This window comes from Ahaetulla prasina, chromosome 1, assembly GCF_028640845.1.
Source record: "Ahaetulla prasina isolate Xishuangbanna chromosome 1, ASM2864084v1, whole genome shotgun sequence".
Taxonomy (NCBI): Eukaryota; Metazoa; Chordata; class Lepidosauria; order Squamata; family Colubridae; genus Ahaetulla; species Ahaetulla prasina.
The window spans coordinates 212671458-212694109 of record NC_080539.1 but is presented as its reverse complement, the minus strand read 5'-3'; the positions used below and the strand labels follow the sequence as shown (position 1 = coordinate 212694109).

The following is a 22652-nucleotide window of genomic DNA, read 5'->3' as shown; positions in this document are numbered from 1 at the left end:
TGCTCCACTGCCCCCAAAAGTTGCCCCGTCTGCCTTCATTCTCTGTAGGTAGGGCAAATGCCATAAATTAGAAAATTCTTGCTGAGTGAAAATAAGGACTCTGTTGTGACTGAAGATAATGGATAATGGAAGCCTCCTCCCTCATTGCGTCGGCAGATAACCGCCCAGCCGCCCTGTTTCGGGTGACCCGCTCCCTCCTACACCAGGGGGAGCGGGATGACCCGTTGCAGGGACGTGCTGAGGAGTTTAACGGTTATCTATACGATAAAATCGTTCAGCTTCGGGATGGTTTGGACCAAGATTGCGGTGATACGGGTGAGACGGCCGAGGGTGGTCTTGGTGACATTTTATGGGATGAGTTTGACCCTGTCGCTCCCGAGGACATGGACAGGTTGTTGGGGAGGCTGAATGCCACCACATGTTTACTGGACCCGTGCCCCTCCTGGTTGGTGCTGGCCACGCAGGAGGTGACACGAGGCTGGCTCCAGGCGATTACGAGCGCTTCTTTGGTGGAGGGTGTCTTCCGCCGCCTTGAAAGAGGCGGTGGTGAGGCCCTCCTCAAGAAGCCTTCCTGACCCGCTGTTTTAGGTAATTATCGTCCGGTCTCCAACCCGCTCGCGCGAAGGTTGTTGAGAGTATGGTGGCATATCAGTTTCCTTGCACCTGGATGAAACTGTCTATCTAGACCTGCTTCCAGTCGGGTTTCGGGCCCGGTTACAGCACGGAGACGGCTTTGGTCGCGTTGGTGGATGATCTCTGGAGGGCCAGGGATAGGGGTTGTTCCTCTGCCCTGGTCCTATTAGACCTCTCAGCGGCCTTCGATACCATCGACCATGGTATCCTGCTGCGCGGTTGGAGGGATTGGGAGTGGAGGCACCGTTTATCGGTGGTTCTCCTCCTATCTCTCCGACCGGTCGCAGTCGGTGTTGACAGGGGGGCAGAGGTCGGCCCTGGGGCGCCTCACTTGTGGGGTGCCGCAGGGATCGGTCCTCTCGCCCCTTCTGTTCAACATCTACATGAAGCCGCTGGGTGAGATCATCAGTGGGTTCGGTGTGAGGTACCAGCTGTACGCGGATGACACCCAGCTGTACTTTTCCACACCGGACCACCCCAACGGTTATCAAGTGCTGTCCCGGTGTCTGGAGGCCGACGGGTCTGGATGGGGAGAAACAGGCTCAAGCTCAATCCTCCAAGACAGAGTGGCTGTGGATGCCGCATCCCGCACAGTCAGCTAAATCCGCGGCTGACCATCGGTGGTGAGTCATTGGCCCCGATGGAGAGGGTGCGCAACTTAGCGTCCTCCTGGATGAACGGCTGTCTCTAGAAGATCATTTGACGGCCGTCTCCAGGAGAGCGTTTACCAGGTTCGCCTGGTGCGCCAGTTGCGCCTTTCTGGACCGGGAGGCCCTATGCACGGTCACTCACGCCTTGTGACGCCTCGCCTGGATTACTGCAACGCCTCTACATGGGGCTTCCTTGAAGGGCATCCGGAGGCTGCAGTTAGTCCAGAATGCGGCTGCGCTGGTGATAGAGGGAGCCCTCGTGGCTCCCGTGATAACACCCATCCTGCGAGGCTGCACTGGCTACCTGTGGCCTTCCGGTGCGCTTCAAGGTTTTGGTGACCACCTTTAAAGCGCCCATGGCATAGGGCCGGGTTTTCACGGGACCGCCTACTGCGACCAGATACCTCTCACCGACCCGTGCGCCTCACAGAGAGGTACTCCTCAGGGTGCCGTCAGCTAGGCAGTGTCATTTGGCGACGCCCAGGAAGGGCCTTCTGTGGGGCTCCCACCTCTGGAACGAACTCCCCAGGACTCCGTCAACTTCCTGACCTTGAACCTTCCGTCGCGAGCTCAAGACACATTTATTCATCTGTGCAGGACTGGCTTAGATTTTAAATTTAGAGGGGTTTTAAATTGATTTTAATATTTATATTTTATATTTATATTTCTATTTTTAATAATTCGGGCGCTAGAATAAGTTTTTTAAGGATTATTTTAATTTGTATATTGATGTTTTATATGCCTGTGAACCGCCCTGAGTCCTTTGGGAGATAGGGCGGTATATAAATTCGAATAATAAATAAATAAATAAATAAATAAAATGTTATGGTATCCTTGCATTGGGCTCCATCTAATTTCAATGGGATTCCTCCTCTCGACCTCCCCGGTTCAGGGTGTCTTAATATTTTTCTGCAGATTTTGGGAACTGCAGGGGGGAAGATTTTAGTTTGACTACAGAATCTGTTCTTCTTTCTGGTGGCCATTTACCACTGGGTATAATCCAATTAAGATATAAGTTAAGATAACATTATTGTTTTTTTTTTTTTTTACTGTGAACACACTGGCCCACATTAAAAATGAAATTCTGTTGCCTGCTCTCAAGAGACAGTGTATATCTACCCAAACACCTATATAATACACATATACACATGCTATATATATATAAATCAGGGGTGAAATGCTCCCAGTTCAGACCGGATTGCCCGATCCGGTAATGTAGGTGGCGGGTGGTTTGGAGAATCGGTAGCAAAAATCCCTGCCCCCCCACCCCCCCACCGTGCCCAGCTGAGCCATGAGATCATCAGAGGTTGTTTTTTAAAAACTTTTAAAAGCATTTTTTCTTCGGCCAAAAAAAATGCTTTTAAAAGTAAAAAAAAGCCTCTGATGATCATGCAGCTCAGATGGGATGGTCAGAGCCTTTTAAAAGCATTTTTCTACAACCTTTTTGGCTGAAGAGGTTGCAGAAAAAATGCTTTTAAAAGGCTCTGACAATCCCAGCTGAGTTGCCTGATCATCAGTGGCTTTTTTTTCTTTTAAAGGCAATTTTTTGAAAAAAAAGAAAACAAAAGCCTCTGACGATCAGGCAACTCAGCTGAGATTGTCAGAACCTTTTAAAAGCATTTTTTTACAACCTCTTCGGCCAAAGAGGTTGTAGAAAAAATGCTTTTAAAAGTAAAAAAAAAAAGTTGGCCACGCCCACCCAGACACATTACCCCCACCACCACCAAACCACACCCACAGAACCGGTAGTAATAAATTTTACATTTCACCACTGATATAAATATAAATATACCTGCACCATACATACATACACACACACGTATTAATTAGCATATGGACATAGACATCAATATTGACTAAAGAGAAGGTAGACTAGCCCTTGCTAACCTTTTACTAGAAGCTTTGTACTGCAGCTTGCCCTGCCAGCAGGATTCTGTGCTTCACATATGTAATCTCCGCTATCTTCAGTGCTAAGGTGCTTCATTTCAAGAACGGCAATAGAATCTACGAATGACATTTGGACATTTTCACTAGCATGGAGCTCAGTATCGTTTCTGTACCACACCACTCTGATTTCGGGAGAACCAGTGATTTTACACTCAAGTCGCGTGGAGTCACCATGTTTCACGATGTTGAATGGGCTGAGCCTCTTAGCAAACTTTGGAGGTTCTAAGAAGAAAGAGAAAACATTGAAATAGCAAGGAAAGGGATCCTCCCTCTATTTACCGTATATAGTAAAAGAGAAAGGAAGGAAATTTATGCTGTGTAGCAGCAGAGAGAAGAGAACTCCAATTATTTTGTGTATTTTACAATGCACAACAGAATGCAATTTTTTTTAAAAAAACCTTCATCAAAAGGAAGCCTAAGAGAGATACGAAAGAAGAAACACAGAAGCCATTAGCACACCTGTTATAATCAGTGTGGTTGAACAAGAATCGCTGCCGACATCATTGGATACTTGGCAAATATAATTCCCACTTTTTAAGCCATCCACTGAATAAAGATTTAAGAAACCAGTTGACCCTTCAATCCCAAATACACAGTTTGGTCCAGGTGTAAGCTCTAAATCTTCTTTAAACCACTTTATCTTAAAAGGCGGTGTTCCCTTTAAAAGAGCTTTAAATTCCACAGCGGAGTCAGGAACTGCTTCTTGGCTTTCTGGTTTTGCCAGGAAACTTGGTGGCTCTAAATGTTTCAAGAGATAACAAAAGGGATTAGGCTTTGGCGCAAGAAAGGTAGACCAAAAGGCATCATCACAAAAGAGGGAAAGATGAAGAAGATGGTAAGAGGTTAAATTCTAAAGCTAGAAAACACGAAACAACATTTTTAACTAGGTTAACATACTGTTGTGAAACTGAAACTGGACAAGATTTGGATTTTATACAGTACAGAATTGAGAAAGAAGATAGTAATCCAAACCTTTCACGGCTAAGATGGCACTACACGAGTCACTTCCTGCAATATTAGTCACACTGCAAGTGTAATTGGAGGAATCGGTCAACTCTAGGTTATTGATCTCTAGCGATACGGTGTTCTCGTGGCACAAACTTCTGTATTTTGCACTATCGGATATCTCTTTTCCATCTTTATACCATTTCGCTGAAATCGGAAGTGACCCAGAAACTTTGCATTCCATACAAACAGATGATCCAAGAATTTTACTCATTTTTGATAATTTTTTGGTAAATGAAGGTGGAATTGCTTGATCTGCCCAGAGGGAGAAGATAAAGACAAATAGTTAACTCATTCCTTGTTTGTGAGCTTCTCTGTGAAAATATTTAGAAGATTTAAATGACATGCTGATTGGAGTAAAGGTGAATACAAACCTAATACAGTCACAACTGCCTCACAACTATGACTTCCATAGTCATTCTCAACTTTAAAAGTATAGGTACCACTGTCTTCCTTCACTACGGATTCCATTCTGAAACTGGCCACATTATTGTCAAGGCTCATAGTGTAAAATCTACTGGGCATAAGCTGTTTCCCATCTTTATACCATCTGACTTGAAGTTCCGGGGTTCCCGACACGGTACATTCCAGAGTCACTGGGTCTCTTTCAGTCACTTTAACTGATTTGGCCTTTTCTATGATCTGAGCAGGTTCTGAAGTAAGAAGCAAAACAAACAAAAAAAATGTGTTGAAGCCTTCCTATGCACCGTAGGCAGAAGATGAGAATTCACATTCGAAGTAGAGATTAAAAAAAAACAACACCTCACACACCTTGTGCTAACAGTAAAGCAAAGCACTTCTCAACTCCTGCCTCATTCTTTGCCTGGCAGGTGTATCTCCCACTGTGACTAAGATCAACCTTCTTAATCTTCAGTTTTGCAATATTTTGCTCAAACGTAATGTGGAAGTTCTCATCATTTTCAAGGATTCTCTCATCTTTTATCCAAGATACCAATAGTGGCTGGGAGCCAGCCACGACGCATTGAAATGTGGCAGATTCTTTCAGAACAGCGTGGATATTTTCTATCTTCTTAATGAAGGAAGGAGGCTCTGTGGTTTTGAAGACAGGCCATGAGAAGTTTTAAAATTGTGTTGAAGAAGAAGAAATTTTTTTAAAAAACCCACCAAAATCTTTTATAGACGTTTCCTCCCGTACTGCCACACGTAAACTAACCTTTCAGGCTGACTTTTGTGCTACATGAACAACTTCCGCCTTCATTCGATATAACGCACTGGTATTCACCAGCATCTTGGGAATCGCAATTCATTATTTGAAGGGCAAATATAAATTGTTTATCTATCATGGTATATTTTTTGCTGCTTCGAATCTCAGTGTTGTTCTTTAGCCAGATTACATCAAAGGGTGGGGTGCCCGTGACTTCGCATTCTAATACAGTATCATAACTTTTTACCACCTCCACAGGCTTCAGCTCCCTTACAAATGTGGGAGGTTCTGAATTGGAAGAAGAAAAGAAAACCATCTCAGGGGAGGGGAAAAAGAAGGGAAATCGAACAACACAGGTGAACGACGCCAGAAAGGAAGACTAACCTTTCACTTTCAGTTCAGTGCTGCAGCTCTTGCTACCTGCGTCATTACGAGCTTCACATATATAAGTCCCACTATCCTCCACCATGGCATTGATGATCGTAATAGTGGCAATGTTGTCCACAAAGGAAATTTCGTATTTATCAGAGTCGAATACTTCATTCCCATCGAAATACCAAGCCACGTGGATTTTCGGTGTGCCGGCTATCTGGCATTCCAAAGTGGTAGACTGCCCTTTCCTCAAAACTACTACAGGGCTAGGCTTCTGTATAAATCTGGGTGGTTCTAAAATTTGGAGGGGATAAAAATGCATTCAGAAAGGATATACTGAAAAAAATAATTGGCATTTTTAAGAGCCAAGAAGAAGGGCACGAGGGTATCTGTGCATCACTTCCTTGCATATGATAACCCTATGTAAAATGTAATTACGAAGTTACTAAGTCTGCATCACTATTAATCTTCTCATCGTTCCTATCTCCTCCCACTTATAACTATGACTGTAATCTTGTTGCTGGTATCCTTAAGATTTATATTGACTGTTTCCCTATGACTATCATTAAGTGTTGTACCTTATGATTCATGATGAATGTATCTTTTCTTTTATGTACTCCAAGAGCGTATGCACCAAGACAAATCTCTTGTGTGTCCAATCACACTTGGCCAATAAAAAATTCTATTCTATTCTAAAATGCAATTAATAACCACAGGAGAAAGAAAATGCAGACCTTTCACAAAGAGAGCTGCTTTGCAGGTAGTTGACCCGACATCGTTGCTGATTTGACAGATATAATTTCCTGAGTCAGATAGCTTGGCTGAAAAGAGCTCCAACACACTTGAAGTGTCATCCTTATACACTGAACGAGAGGCTCCCGAAAGGAGTTCTTTGCTATCTTTGATCCATTTGATTTGTAAGGGAGGTGTGCCACTCACAAGAGTTTTGAGCTGGACTCTAGCAGCGGGAATAACGTCTTGTGACTGTGGTTTCTCGATAAAACTTGGGGGTTCTACAAAAAGTGAGAAGAAAAACCGCCCCCAAAGGTTCATCAGTGATACCGGAATGAAGAAGATTCAGAATGAAAGATACATGCAAAAGGATTTGCCAACAAGAAAAAGCCATCCAAACCTTTAACAGTTAAATATGCACTGCACTGGTTTTGTCCTGCTTCGTTGGTTGCTTCACAAGTGTAAGATCCACTGTCTGAACCTTCCAGCTGATTGATCTCCAAGAATGCTGTATTATCGTGGAAAGAGTATTTGTGCTTTTCACTAGCACTTATCTCCTGGCCATCCTTGTACCACTGGATGCTTATTGGATGGGACCCAGATACAATACATTCAAGGTGAACAAAAGACCCCTTAATGCTATCCATTTTCTTTAGCTTTTTGGTGAATTTAGGTGGTATGATCAGATCTATCAAAGACAGACCAAGAGAAAGAAATTAGATCAAACCTTCTATGTTTGCCTTGTAGCCGCCCCCCCCCCACCCAAAATAGAAGTTTTATGAAAAGAGAAATATGTTGTACACACCTAAGACATTAATGCTAGCTTTACAGCTGCTGCTCCCAACATCATTTGAAACCTCAAATGTGTATTCACCACTATCACTCTTTTCTGTAGAGACAATCTTTAACATGGAAACTGTATCAGTAACAGTGATCTTGTATTTAGGGCCAAAGGTCAGTTCCTTCCCACCTCGCAACCATTTGGCACTAATATCTTTCGTTCCTGAAAATTTACACTGCAAAGTAGCTGGGTCGCCTTCCGTGACATCGATGGAAACGGCTTTATCAATGATTGTGGCAGGTTCTGTAATACATACAGGAATAAATATGAGCTGTAATGTTGACTAAAGATAATGTTCTGCATCCTAGAACTGAGAGCAGGCTACACAGACCTTTCACGGTTAGCAAAGCAGAACATCTTTGGATGCCGGCTTCATTTTTCGCCTGACAAAAATATTTCCCATCATGCTTCACTTCAATGGCTCTGATCATGAGAGTCGCCACATTGTTCAGAAAAGTCATTTTTGTGTTGTCATCTTCAATAATGTCATCGTTGTCTTTCAACCACGAAATTGTTATTGGCATGGAGCCTTTAACTGTTGCCTGAAACACTATGGTGCCTCCCCGGAGAGAGCTAATGTTCTCAATTCTCTTCACAAATTGTGGGGGCTCTATTGGAAGAATAGATATTGAGTGAATACTGATACCATCAATAATATTGGCATAAAAAGACAGATTTTCTAAGTAGCACTAACCTTTCAGGGCCAGTTCAGAGCTACAGACACAGCTTCCTACATCATTTGTTACCCTGCACTGGTATTCCCCAGCATCTGAAGAATCAAATTTGAACACTTGGAGGCTAAACAAGGATTTCTCAGTGGTTATTCTGTGCTTCCTGCTACTCCTCACAGGCTTGTTGTCCTTTAGCCAATATACTTCCAGTGGGGGAGTACCTAAGACCTCACACTCCAGTATTACATCTGAGTCTCTTAATACTTCCCTGGGTTCAAATTCCTTGATAAAATATGGTGATTCTAAAGTATAAGACAGAAGAAAGAGAGTAGGAATGGTAAATCCTTTTTGAAATCTTTCCAAGACACAATCGTCTTTTGGAGAAAACTTGGCAGAAAGGGGGTTTAAGATACATGTACACACACACACACACACACCTTTTACTGCCACCATACTACTGCAGGTCTCTTTCCCAGCATCATTTTTCACCTCACACATATATACACCACTGTCTTCAATGGTGACATCCAGCAGACTGAGTACTGCTGTCGCATCCATCAAAATCATCTTGTACTTGTCGCTCTCTTTAATCTCTCGATCATCCTTAAACCAAGAGATTTTAAGTTCAGGGGTGCCCTTTACTTTGCAGTCCAACTGGGCATATTCTCCTTTCTTAAATAACAGTGAAGGCTCCAGCCTTTCCGAGAAAGAAGCAGGTTCTGTGAAATTAAGGAGAGCCATTGAAAGAGCGGTAGAAAGAAGTTAAAATAAGAGGCCAACATTTTACGTTTCAGATATCCACCCAAATAAAAGGTAATAAGAGAGCGCAAACCTTTCACAAATAAGTTTGCACTGCATTCAATGGAGCCAGCCGCATTGCTGACTTTGCATGAATAAACACCGGAATTGGAAGATTTTACTGCATAAAGTTCCAAGTAGCTTGAGAAGGCTTCTGTCATGATATAGCAAGCTCCTCCAGTGGTTAATTTAGCATCACCCTTAAACCACTGCACAGAGAATGGTGCTGTTCCTTTAAAAGTAGTCTTCAAACGCACTGTCGATCCAGGCAATATATCTTGCGATTCTGGCTCTGTTACGAAGCTAGGTGGTTCTATACAATGTTTGAAAGACAGATTTGAGAAAAGGTAAGTAAATAATGGATGACAAACACTTTTTGGAAAGAAACACCAAGAAAAGAAGGCAGAAAAGATGGCAAACCTTTTACGGCCAAAGTGCCACTGCATTCTTTACTGCCTGCAGAGTTGGTAGCTTTACAAGAATACACCCCTACATCCTTGGTGTCCAATTTCTTGATTTCCAAGGACGCTGAGCCTTCTTCATACCGTATTGCGTACTTGGCGCTGGGAGTGATCTCTTTGTCATGTTTAAACCAAGATACCTTTATTGGAAGCGAGCCTGACACTTTGCAATCCAAATGGCAGGTGCCCCCAACCACACTGTCAACATTCCGCAGAGTTTTGGTAAAGAATGGAGGAAGAGTACGATCTATTTCAAGGCAAGGCAAAGAAAGAAAGCCAATGTAATACAAGAAGCATTTCACAAAAGTGTCGAAATTGGTTGGAGAACTGGAGTAGCGATCTCTTAGCCTAAAGATGTCTACCAACCTATCACGCTAAACGAGGTGGTGCATGCACTCCGTCCAACGTCGTTAGAAACTTCAAAAGTGATTTCCCCAGTGTCATGTAATTCCGAAGTGTAGAATTTCAACTGGGCAACGTTGTTTTTAAAACTGATTCTATACTTTTTGTTGGAAACCAGAGGTTTTCCATCTTTGAACCATTTTGTTTTTAACTCTGGGGTGCCCGCAACTGTGTATTCCAAAATTGCTGGGTCCCCAGCTGTCACCTGCACGAATTCCGCTCTGTCAACGATTGTGGCAGGTTCTAAAACAGAATTAAACAGTCATCATTACCGAGTGAACACAAACAGCTTGCCCAGGTAGGGATTGTGAGATGTTAAAATGTTCCTCAACTGACCTTTAACTGCTAATTGTCCAAAACAAGTTTGACTTCCGGCGTCATTCTCAGCCAGACAGGTATATTTACCACTAGCATTAATCTGGACACCTGAAATTTCCAAAGTGGCAAGGCCATCTTCAAAGGTAATTTTGACTTTGTTATCTTCTTTAATAATGTCTTTGCCCTTCATCCAAGTAACAGAAAGAGGAGCTGAGCCTTTCACAACTGCCTGCAAAAAGACTGTCTCTCCAGCAAGCGTAGTCACATCTTCAACTTTCTTAATAAAAGATGGAGGCTCTAATTTGAAATAAGAGGGGGAAAAAACGTATTTGTTTTTATTATTTCACATTAGACACAAGTTGCATGTCAGGCTTTTGAAAGAAAATTGAAAGAGCTTGTAATGCGGTACTTATCATACTCTTTATAACTATACGACACCAAAAGAGATTTAAAGGAAAAGGGAATGTTATAGTCTTGATGGAAAGAAATTATTATTTGCCATATAATCTTAAAAGTTTTACATGCAACATTTTATCTCTGAGGACAGGGGAGCTAAAGGAATGGGAAACGTAGTTCCAAGATAGAAATGTTTGCATTTGGCACATCTATAGTACATTCATATTATATACCAAAGACAGCAGTGGGTTTTTATGTGCTATTCTATCCTGTTTTCTCTTTTAAGGCACATAATCGGTTCCCTGCCAGGTTGTTAACCCCCAGTTCTTTTATGGGAATCCTGGGAAGAAACTGTCTGGCGGCTGCTGCTGAAACTGGACAGCATTACCTTGTTGAACCATCAAACCTCTTCCATTTCATCATTAAGGTGCTTATATCATGTTTAACAGTGCCTGAAACCTTTAGTAACTATCTTAAATTTGAGCTACTTAAAACTGCTTTGTTCACATAAATAAATCCTGAAACCGAAAGAAGTGTCTCTAATAATGCAAATAAGAGACCTGGGCCATGTATCCAATTGCAACCCAAAGCGATCACTAAAAAGTCATTTGAGATATTGTATGGGCAAAACACTCTTACTCTGTGATTCATTTGAAGGACACTTTCTTTTTGCTTACATCCATGGGCCATGAGATGAGTAAAGAAAAGCAACAAAAGAATGGTTAAGCAAAGAAAAGCTGTTTCCAAGAAAGAATGTCCTTCTTGCTTATGTTAAAAGATACATGCAGCCCCCTTGATCTCTCACTAACCTTTCAGTATGTATGTTGCACTGCAAATGCACTTTCCAACTTCATTTGCTATAGAACATTCATATTCACCAACATCTGCACTATTGAATGAAGAGATCTCCAGAGAGATAAGAGACTTTTGGGATGCCAGGCGGTATTTTTTACTACTGCGAATTTGCTTCTTTTCTTTAAACCAAGAGATTTCAAATGGTCCGGTACCAGAAACCTCACACTGAAGAATGGCATTTGTTCCTCGCACTAGTTCAGCTGGCTCAAGAGTTTTGATGAAAGCAGGAGGTTCTATAAAACCATCAGAGTAGGAATAAAGAATTAGCGGCTGGTGAAACACATGCATAGAAAACAGTATCTCCGTAAGAAAGCATCAGTCAGTAGAAGAACAAACCTTTTACAAGAATCTCAGTGCTGCAGCTGTCACTGCCAGCATCATTAACTGCCTCACATGAGTAACTTCCACTGTCGTCCACTTTCATGTTGGAAATATCTAACACGGCCACGTTGTTGGCAAAGGACATCCTGGATGTATCACTCTCTCTAATTTCTTTGTTATTTTTGAACCAGGTCACCTGGATCACAGGAGACCCTTTGATTTTGCACTGAAGACGGGCTGACTCCCCTGGAGTCAACAAGTAAGAGGGCTCCACTTTTTTCACAAAGGATGGTGGGTCTACAGAAAGAATTCAGAAAGAAAGAATCCCCCAAAGATCTTAGAAGATCAACGTAATACGAAGAGTACAACACAAATTATTTAGGAGCATGCGGTCAGTTTTGGATTGAATTCCAGTTCCTGTCATTATTCAGAATTTGACTTTTAAACCATGTAACCAAGATTTCTCTAGGAGAAAAAAAAGATTTTTATCCATGCTACTAAAATATATGTACTTCTATTTTGGTTAAACCTTGAGGTTTACTCAAAGCATATTAAGACTATGGTTAAATATTTTAAAGGATACGGTTGATATAGAAATGGTGCACCAAATTTGAAGAAGCAAAAAAAAAAATCCTTTAAAATGTTTCCTGTCCACCTTCTAATTCTAAATATTATAGTATTAGTAAAGAGAGCGGAAAGAGTGTTTATGTTGTGTGGGCCAATCTTTTTCTTACCTTTTATTGTTACCATTGCTGATGAGGAACTGCTTCCAGCTTCATTTGCGGCAGTGCAGGTATATGTGCCTGAATCTTTAAGTTTGGACAGCGGGATGTCAAGAGATGCTATTTTGTCTTCAAACATGATTCGGTAATCCTTGCCTGGAGGTATTTTGTGGCCATCTTTAGTCCAGGAGACAGTTACTTTGCGGTCTTCATCCACTTGGCATTCAAGATGTATCTTTTTATTGACTGCGGACTGCACAGACTGCAGTTCCTTAATAAAATGTGGCTTATCGATAATGGTTAATTCTGCCTGGCAGACATCTGCTCCAAACTTGTTGGAGGCTTTGCAGCTGTAAACCCCCCTGTCATTGACCGTGAGACGTGTAATCTCTAAACTATGCTTGGAGTCAGATGCTATAATTTTGTAGTGTTCTGTGGAAGAGATTGGAGTGCCGTCCTTCTGCCACACGGTGTCTATCACAGGTGTGCCCGCCACAGTGCAGGGAAACCTGGCACTCTTACCCACAAAAGTTGTTAGAGATTCAGGTCTGGTTAGAAAAGTTGGAGGAAACGCTTCTGCAAAAGAGAGGGGAAGAGACTTGTTTGGCTAGGCAAATATGTCAGGCTGTTTTCTCACCCACAAAATGAAAAAAACTTAAATCGTACATCCCCATGCTTTACATTGACTAACCATAGACATGAAATTAAAATCCCCAATAGCCAATACATATAGCATAATTATTATCTCTAGACACAATGTGTATTTCAAAATTCAGAATTTCATCCAGAAAGAGTAATTTTCCTGCAAAATTGGGTTGCCACGTTATTAGTTTACCAATATCCCAGAACTATCCTCTAATAAGGGTTGGATGAAATCCTACAGTAGCATTTTTTAAAGATATAATTAGCAATTTCCTTAAAAGACTGAAGACATTTAAGAAAGTTTTGAGAAGAATATGATGAAAAAAATGTGTCTACCCACAACCCATTCGTGCTACATGCCTCTCCCTATTATGTTCTATGGAAGAGGGTGGACATTCCAGCTGAGCCCCTTTCCCCATCCCACCAGCAGTATTTCAGTTCATGGAGACTTGTGGATATTGATGTAGCATCCCTTGTACATTAATTGGGATATCCCAACAAATTATTTGCTTATTTTCCTTCCATCTTAAAACAGGTCATTAAAAAAAAAAAACATGATAAATTGCAACACTTTGACTGGTCAGCTAGTCTATCTTCATTCTTCAAAACTATATTTGGCAGTACATTAAACCATGGAACTGAACAATAAACTATGCTCAAATATGTGATTAGAAAGCAAACTGAAGCTCAGGCATCACCCTTACCAGTTACTTTCAACGTAGCTGTGCTGCTCACACTCCCAAACTGGTTGGATGCCTTGCAGGTATATTCACCACAGTCCACAACTTGAGGTCTCGGGATTTGAAGAGTCGATGTGTAATTAACTGTATAAATGGTGTACTTGTCACTATCATAGATTTCCCGTCCTGCTCTGTACCACTGAAATCGTACCTCTGGTGCCATTTCAATCTCACAAGTAAACTTAGCAAGGTGATTCACAGCAACCTCTTGGGATTCTAACCTTCTTCTCAGTATGGGTGCAACTGAAATTGAAAGCAAAGAAGAAGAAAGTTGCAACCACCAACATGTACATGAATAATAATAAGATGATATCATTCCAAATCTCTGTTTAATACAGTGACTGGAACAAGATGGGTGATTTCTCTCTGTGCACAATTCAAGGAAAGTGACTGTAGAAGAAAATGACATTTAGAAATGAAAAAAACAAACAAACAAAAAGCAACTACCAGTTATTGTGATGTGGCAATGGCCAGACTACTGCAAGTCTCCACTGAAGTGCATAATGGAGCTTTTATGGTACTACGTTTTCTGCTTACTACAGTAAGACAAGCAAACAAAGAATGTGATATACGGAATTGCACCAAGTTGTGTAGAAATAGTGGCAAAATAAAACATGAGAAGCAAGTTGAAGTAGTGGGGGAAAAAATCATGACACACAGTGGAACCTCTATATTTATTTACTGCTAAGTGAGCCCCACAGTTTTCAGTGGGACTTCCTCCTGAGTAAGGGCTCCCTTATTGTAACCGTGAGAAGACTGAATAATTTCTCTGTAGATATTGGGATAAAATTTTAAGACATGCACTCTTTTTAAAAAAGAATAATTATATATTATAATTATAAATTACAAATGAATTTATTTCTGAAAGAAATTGTAGTAATTAATGTACTGTAATTATATTACCAAAAATGAAAAATACAGTACAATAATTTCAAAGACTGAAGTAGGTACTAGCGTATATGAGGAACTAGAGAGTGAAAGTGCAGGCACACTAAGGAAAAAACAAAAGGGTGAATTTTGTGATTAGTTTGTGGTGCCCTACAGAAGTCTGTTTTGGATATTAATATAAGGACTGTGCATGTATTCTCAGTTAGGAAATCAGTGAAGGAAAATAATATCTTATCCTCCTATTCCAACCTCTTTTTACAACTGTGAGTGTTGCTGTTGCTGTAGTTTTTCCATTTTCATTCAGAGCCTCACAGGTGTACTTCCCTTGGTGTACTTCCTTGAATGCTTGGTTGATTATGAGCGTGTAAGTGTCATGTTCTTGCAAACACTTGAACTCACTGCCTGAAAATATCAGATTACTCTCAAAATACCAATTTACCACTTCAGCATTTGCTATTTCGGAAGTAAATTTCACTCCCTCACCTTCCTCAACCACAGTGTCTGTCAAACTTAGGTTTATGACGGGACTTCTATCTTTTTCTTCCTTAGCATCAAATAAATGAGTCTCCTTGTCATGTTCCTCAAAAAGTTCTTCTTTTCTTTCTCCCACTTTTGGAGAGAAAGTTGGTTTTTCAGCTGAGGCAGGCACTGATGAACTATCATCTTTACTTTCCTCCTTTAGAGTATGAAATTTGACTTCTTGGGCAGACACAGGTTGCTCCAGCTGTATTTTGGGTTCAGTACTAATTCTGGCCTGTTGGGGCTCAAGGTAACCAGTGAAATCCCCAACAGTCTGCTGTTGAATGGGAATATCAGTTACAATACCTAAGTGCATTTCTCTGAAAGGTAAAGAAATAACAAGCAACTTACAGCTTCTGGTTTCAGATATAACTTTGGGTTCGTCTGCCATCAGAATGTGTTTTTCTTCATAAACAACCGGCTGAAATGGAGCTTGCAATTCATTTCTTATGGTAACCTTATGAGAATATATTCCATCAAAGGGAAGACTTATTTCTGCAGTATTTGAACTTTCTTTGGTAAGAAGGCAGATGAACAAGGTATGTTTAGGTTCTCTGACTATTTTTACAGTTTTTAATTTAATCTTTTCTATATCATTGAAAGTGTCAAAAGAAAATGAATGAGGTTCATTTACGAGAGCTGTTTTTAAGGGGCGTCTTACCGGGGGTTTCACATCTAGGCTGCAACACACTGGAGTTTCTTGTGCAAGTTGACTTTCTTTAGAAAGAGTTTGGCTTTCCAGAGTTTGGGGCACTCCCATTACTATTCTCAATTCTTCGTGAACTGTCGTATGCTGGCTTTCTGGGCTTGTGAGTTTGCTTAGGTGTTCTTCCTTGAAAGGTTGTTTTTCTTCTAGTATTAATGGGAGCCTGACTGACTGCCCTTCTTGGATTCGTGCTGCAAAATCTTGCTCTGTGGCTTCTAACAGATCAGCATCCTCGATAGGAACGCTGCATTCTTCAACGCGTACAGATTCCAGAATTAGTTTGGGCTCAGAGGCTACCCCACAGTTCTTGCTTTCAACATCCTTAAATGGGTTAATGTGCTCTGCAGCCAAGGCCCTCGTTTCAGTGATACCTGAAGCCTGCATAACCATCGGAAAGTCATCCTTCTTCAGGGCTGCTTTCTTCTCTGTGTCCATTTGAGGAAGAGTTTGCTCTTTGGGCAATAGCCATTCTTCTGCCATGACAGTCAAACATTTACGGAGCTGAGGCTCTGAGGTAGCCGAAGATTTTTCTTCAGCAATCCCATCCTGAATGGCTTCCAGTGTATCTGCAGAGATTGGGCTCTGTTCCTCCCAAGTCGCAGTACGCTTAATCATGGTTTCTGCTTTCTGTACTGCAGCTTGACATTCAGGTTTTGGTAAAGTCAAAATGTCTTCTTTAGACAAGACTTGCTCAGTATGGTTGATCTGGAGATGCAAAACAGAAACAGGATCTTTGACAAGCTGCAGGCTAGCAACTTCCTCCAGGGGAGAAAGAAGGTTCGCTTCTTCACTTGTTGTAGGAAGCTGCTCTTCTGTTATTAAGCTGTGAAGCAGACTTTGGCTTTTGCTAGAGACAACTTCATCTCCTGGTGGTACCTCAGTACTAAAATGCTCTTCTTTAGGAAGGGTTGCTTGTTCAAACACAATGGGCAAATGCAATGGGTTTCCACTTTCTTTCTGTACCTCTGTTAAGACTGTGCCTTCTAAATCAGGAATCGTCTTGGTGACCTCATGGGAAAGCTTCTGTTTTTCTTCTGCCATGAGGTTTGCTTTCATAAATTTGTCGTGCTTCAGGGAACCTTCCACAGTTGCTTCAAAAACCCTTTCTTTGGGGAATATCTCTTCAGAGGCAATCAGAGGGACCTGCAGTGCCTTTACTGACTCTTGGGTTGGTTGAATCTTTTCAGGCGTGTCCATGTTATTAACGGTCACTGTAAGAGCTTCATTGATCTCATGTTGCTGAGTTGCTATAATGGACTGGAAACTCTGTTCTTCCTGCACTAGTACCCCCTTCTCTGACTTGCGTACATGGGCTGCTAAAGAGCTTTCCTTGGACAATTTTTGGATGCTCTCAGTTCTAGAAATATACCCCTCTTGCTTAGATTCTTGGACTGAGATAGCTTCTCCAGCTTTTGGAGCTGAGAATATGAGAGATTCATCCAAGCTTATCCCATATTTCTCCTCAGAAAGAATAGAAATTAATGGAGATGTTTCTTCCCGAACTGACTCTGGATTTATTATTTCTGGCAGCTTAATTGGCAAGTGTTTTTCTTTTTCTTCATGGTTTGCTTCTTCCACAACTGGTAAACAAATATCAGAAATCTGAGGGCATTCAGAACTAAATACCTGAAGTAGTGATGAGCTTTGAGTGGCCCCTGAATGCTGCTCTAGAAAGCCACTATCCTCCTTCACCTCACTCACAGTTAATGATGTAGCAGCCACAATATTACTGGTCTTATGAGACACGTCTACAATTTCTTCAGCTTTGTGAGACCCAGGCAAGGCTTCTTGTTGGATAAGCAGCGATTCCTGCTGCAGAGTAGTTGTTGAGAAAGAAATTAAGGTATCAGCCGCACTATATAGGGAATGCTTAATCTCCATTACAGTTGCATCCGTTGCTTGCTGGCCATTGTGCCCTTTATCATCAGGAAGTATAATTGCACTCATCTGTGACTCAGTCGCCTGCTCTCTTGCAATTTCTTTAACTAACATAGTCAATTTTCTCTGCATGTCTTTCTGGTCTACATATGGAAGTTCATCAGAGACATCTTGGGCGATAATAAGTTCAGCACTACTTGTGGCTTCACCTAAGATATTGCTTGCTTTACAGAAATATAATCCTCCATCTTCCCTCTGACAGTTATTCACTGTCAGAGACCCAGAACCATCTGGATTATGGATAATGGTGTAATGTACACCGGAGAAAATTTGGTCATTTCCCCTAAACCAGTGAATTATAGGAGCTGGCTTTCCAGTCACATTATATTCAAACACAGCTGGAGCACCTTGCACAAAATGAGCAGGATTTAGTTTTCTAACAAAATGTGGAGACTGAGGGCTTCCTATCATCTCTGTGGAAACTGCACTGATTATCTCTGATTCTGCGCTACCTCCTTTAGGATTTACTTTCAGATAAGCACTGCAAGCTGTCTCGCCATGAACATTACTAGCAACGCAAGTATATTCTCCCTCATGTTCAAAGTTTGCAGAAAGAATAATGAGGCTGTAGCTTTCCTCATCAAACACAAATTTATAGTCTGCAGATGATGTTATTTTAACATTATTGAAAAACCATTGTATCTGAGGTTTTGGACTGCCAGTAACAGTAACAGAAAGTTTAGCTAGGTCTCCTACGCTGACTTCAACATTGGACACATGTTTGAGGAAGCTTGGAATATTCTTCTTCTCTTCTTTCCTGTCTAAACTGTTGGAATAAATTGATTTTTCAGGCCCGAGTTCATGTGTTGTATTTTTATCGTATAACTGTAGGTCACTTTTGAAACTCTTGATGCTTTCTTCCTCAGCAGACACAGTAACAGAGCTAGAAATCTCTGTATGAGAAAAAATTATTTGAATTTTACTAAATTGTTTTCCTGAAAAATTATTCCTAGTAATTATAAAACAATTGCTAGGGCAATACTTCAGAAAACGTGACACAGTGATAATACAGCAAGACAACACAAATATTCATATTTTTTAGAATATTGCATTCAATATATAGGTAAGATGCCAATTTGTTATATCGTTGACAGCCAATTGTTAACTATGACATAAATCCCAGACAACAGAGTCAATAAAGATTTAGAAAGTAGAAGGTGAAGGGATTTATTTGTTTTCATTGACCAAATTAATTATTTATACAAGTAGCCCTCACTTAACAACTACAGTTGGGACTGTCAGTTCTGTCACTAAGTGATGCACTCATTAAGTGAAATATCCCAAGACCATGCTGGACTTACATCACTCCTGCTATGGTCATTAAGCAAATCATCGGCAGTTGTTAAATGAGACACCATGTGACTGGGTCTTGTGACTTTATTGCCAACTTCTACATTGACTCTTGTTGTTGGAAGCCAATTGTGAAGTGTGCAAATGATTTATTTATTTATTTATTTATTTATTTGATTTTTATACCGCCCTTCTCCCAAAGGACTCAGGGCAACAAAAGGGTATAGGCAACAATAAAATACAGACACTACAGTATACAATTTAAAATGCAAGTTAAAAAACTTATTATAATTAGCCTAGAACTTTAAAAATTTATAAAAACCAAAACCCCATTTAAAATTAGTAAAAAATTTAAAATCGATAAAATTTATGTAATTTAAAATTTAAAATTTAAAATTTAAGCCAGCCCCGCACGAATGAAAAGATGTGTCTTCAGTTCGCGGCGGAAGGTCCGAAGGTCAGATATTTGGCGTAAGCCCGGGGGAAGTTCGTTCCAAAGTGTGGGAGCCCCCACAGAGAAGGACCTTCCCCTGGGGGCCGCCAGCCGACATTGCTTGGCGGACGGCACCCTGAGGAGTCCCTCTCTGTGAGAGCATACGGGTCGGCGGGAGGCATACGGTAACAGCAGGCGGTCCCGTAAGTACCCAGGCCCTAAGCCATGGAGCACTTTAAAGGTCATAACCAACACCTTAAAGTGCACTCGAAAGGCCACAGGTAGCCAGTGCAGTCTGCGCAGGAGCGGTGTTACGTGGGAGCTACGCGAAGCTCCCTCTATCACCCGCGCAGCTGCATTCTGGACTAACTGAAGCCTCCGAGTGCACTTCAAGGGGAGCCCCATATAGAGAGCATTACAATAATCCAAGCGAGAGGTAACGAGCGCGTGAGTGACTGTGCACAAGGCATCCCAATCAAGGAAGGGGCGCAACTGCCGAACCAGGCGAACCTGGTGGAAGGCCCTCCTGGCGACGGCCGTCAAATGGTCTTCAAATGACAGCCGTTCATCCAGGAGGACACCTAAGTTGCGCACCCTATCCTTTGGGGCCAATAACTTGCCTCCAACAGTCAGCTGTGACTGCAGCTGACTGAATCGGGATGCCGGCATCCACAGCCACTCCGTCTTGGAAGGATTAAGCTTGAGCCTGTTTCTCCCCATCCAGACCCGTACGGCTTCAAAACACCGGGACAGCACTTCAACAACTTCATTGGGGTGGCCCGGGGTGGAAAAGTACAGCTGAGTATCGTCAGCGTACAGCTGGTAACTCACCCCGAAGCCACTGATGATCTCACCCAACGGCTTCATATAGATGTTGAACAGAAGGGGCGAGAGAATCGACCCCTGCGGCACCCCACAAGTGAGGCACCTCGCGGTCGACCTCTGCCCCCCTGTCAACACCGTCTGCGGCCGGTCGGGGAGATAGGAGGAGAACCACCGATACATGGTGCCTCCACTCCCAATCCCCAACCGGCGCAGCAAGATACCATGGTCGATGGTATCAAAAGCCGCTGAGAGATCTAATAGGACCAGGGCAGAGGAATAACCCCTGTCCCTGGCCCTCCAGAGATCATCCACCAATGCGACCAAAGCTGTCTCCGTGCTGTATCCGGGTCGGAAGCCGGACTGGAACGGGTCTAGATAGACGGATTCATCCAGGTACTGGGGTAGCTGTCGCGCCACAGCACTCTCTACAACCTTCGCAACAAAGCGAAGGTTGGAGACTGGACGGTAATTACCCAAAATAGCTGGGTCCAAAGAGGGCTTCTTGAGGAGGGGTCTCACCACCGCCTCTTTCAAGGCGGCAGGGAAAACCCCATCCAACAAAGAAGCATTGATAATCCTCTGGAGCCAGCCTCGTGTCACCTCCTGAGTGGCCAGTACCAGCCAGGAAGGACACGGGTCCAGTAAACATGTAGTGGCGTGATGTAGTGGCGTAATGATGATCGCATGATGCACCTGCTGATTGCAAAACATCTGAATGTCAGTCATATGACTGTGGGGACCTAAGTATGAGGTCTGAAAACAATTTTTACCAATTTCCCCCCCTCTCCCTACATCAATCTTGTGTCCTGGGAAAGTTGTTCTAGATACTTGAAGGATTCTCCAGGACACTGTTAGGCAGCCTAGAGATACAAGAGGAAAAAGAAAGCTATTGCTGGATTAATGGCTATTTGAAGAAGAGAAAGTCCTAAATAAAGACATATTGTAGGATGAATTTTAACTGACATATTGTTCAATTATTATATTGACACTTATACTTCAACTTGTCATTGTCGTTTTTCTTGCAAATACTTATAGGCCTAGGGATACTGGAAAAGTAAATAGCTTTTGGATTACTTTAGTAAGGTACACATTGTGATATGCATTTTAAAAAACCATGATTTTCTTGCACCCGACTGAATGGATTTACTGTCTAGGAACAATGAATATCATGCCTGCCTGCAATTTGGCAGTTCAAATCTCACCAAGCTCAAGGCTGACTCAGCCTTACATCCTTCTGAGGTCAGTAAAATGAGGACCTATATTGTTGGGGGCAATATGCTGACTCTGTAAACCACTTTGAGAGGTCTGTAAAGCACTGTGAAGTGGTATATAGGTCTAAATGCTAAATGCTATCACTTTTTTATGTAATTTGGAATAATTATAATACAATAATAAGCTACTAATACAGGTTGAGAGACAGTCTGCTGTAGCTGCTAAGTGATTTATTAGAAACTGGTAGACTCTTAGATCTAGTCCTCCCTTAGGCGTGGAAGCCAAGTGAGTGACTTTGGGTCAATTATTCTTTCTCAGGCCCATCCACCTCATAGGGATCTTGTTGTGAGGAAAATAAGAGGTGGGAGTATTACACAAGCTATCTTGAATTGTGCAAAATAAAGCATTAATAATCCTAATAATAATGTTGTAGATTTCTAGTAGAAAGGGACATCAGTTCAGGAAAGCACCACTATTTCATTTTTGTCTAGGTGGATTTGAGCTGACTAAGTTTTCCTTGGAAGGATAAGAAGGAATCATTTTTAAAGAGCCATGGTGGCTGAGTGGTTAGAATGCAGTACTGCAAGCTAACTCTAATGGTTCGACCCTGACCGGCTCAAGGTTGACTTCAGAGGTTGCTAAAATGAAGACCCAGATTGTTGGGGGCAATATGCTGACTTTAAACTATGTAGAGAGTGCTATAAAGGACTATAGAATAGTGTATAAGTCTAAGTGCTATTGCTATTCTACTCTCCTCCCCAATGCTTAAACACTTCTTTTAGATCTCCCACAAATATTCTTTTCTAAAAATCAACTTGCATTTGCACCAGACTGATTAGTCTTCATGCTTTCCCTCCTGAATCATCTACTTTTTTTCTTTAGACAGCTGATTCTAGTCATCTAGAAATAACACTGAAATTATTGATACAAACAAAGAATTTTTATCTCTCTCTCTCTCTGTGTGTTTGGATTTGATTCTGTCCTTCGTTCAACTCAATAAATCTTGCCTTATTTCTAGTTTGACGTCTGTGAGCAAATAGGTGTCCCATCTTTACATTTAAAAAGACCGTGTTGAAAAGGATTGACATTCACATACCCACCACCATGGCCTAAAACATGAATTATAAGGAGAAAAAAAAATCAAAACATGCTCAGTGAAGACAAACACAA

The 22652-nt window shown here is 41.8% G+C and overlaps 1 protein-coding gene across 1 annotated transcript in view; it reads right to left on the bottom strand.

The window, feature by feature from the left end:
• The window catches only part of TTN (titin), a 334386-nt gene that overhangs the window by 232747 nt on the left and 78987 nt on the right, over positions 1-22652 (bottom strand). Inside the window, exons 46-66 of the mRNA XM_058189537.1 lie at positions 13636-13914; positions 12302-12865; positions 11583-11864; positions 11201-11479; positions 10014-10292; positions 9642-9920; positions 9235-9522; positions 8849-9127; positions 8454-8735; positions 8040-8318; positions 7677-7955; positions 7310-7588; positions 6905-7192; positions 6507-6785; positions 5785-6066; positions 5410-5688; positions 5007-5285; positions 4610-4888; positions 4203-4490; positions 3690-3968; positions 3171-3452 (exon numbers count right to left, since the gene is read on the bottom strand). Of these exons, the coding sequence (XP_058045520.1) occupies positions 3171-3452; positions 3690-3968; positions 4203-4490; positions 4610-4888; positions 5007-5285; positions 5410-5688; positions 5785-6066; positions 6507-6785; positions 6905-7192; positions 7310-7588; positions 7677-7955; positions 8040-8318; positions 8454-8735; positions 8849-9127; positions 9235-9522; positions 9642-9920; positions 10014-10292; positions 11201-11479; positions 11583-11864; positions 12302-12865; positions 13636-13914 (6183 nt within the window). The remainder of the gene's footprint in view (positions 1-3170; positions 3453-3689; positions 3969-4202; positions 4491-4609; positions 4889-5006; positions 5286-5409; positions 5689-5784; positions 6067-6506; positions 6786-6904; positions 7193-7309; positions 7589-7676; positions 7956-8039; positions 8319-8453; positions 8736-8848; positions 9128-9234; positions 9523-9641; positions 9921-10013; positions 10293-11200; positions 11480-11582; positions 11865-12301; positions 12866-13635; positions 13915-22652) is intronic.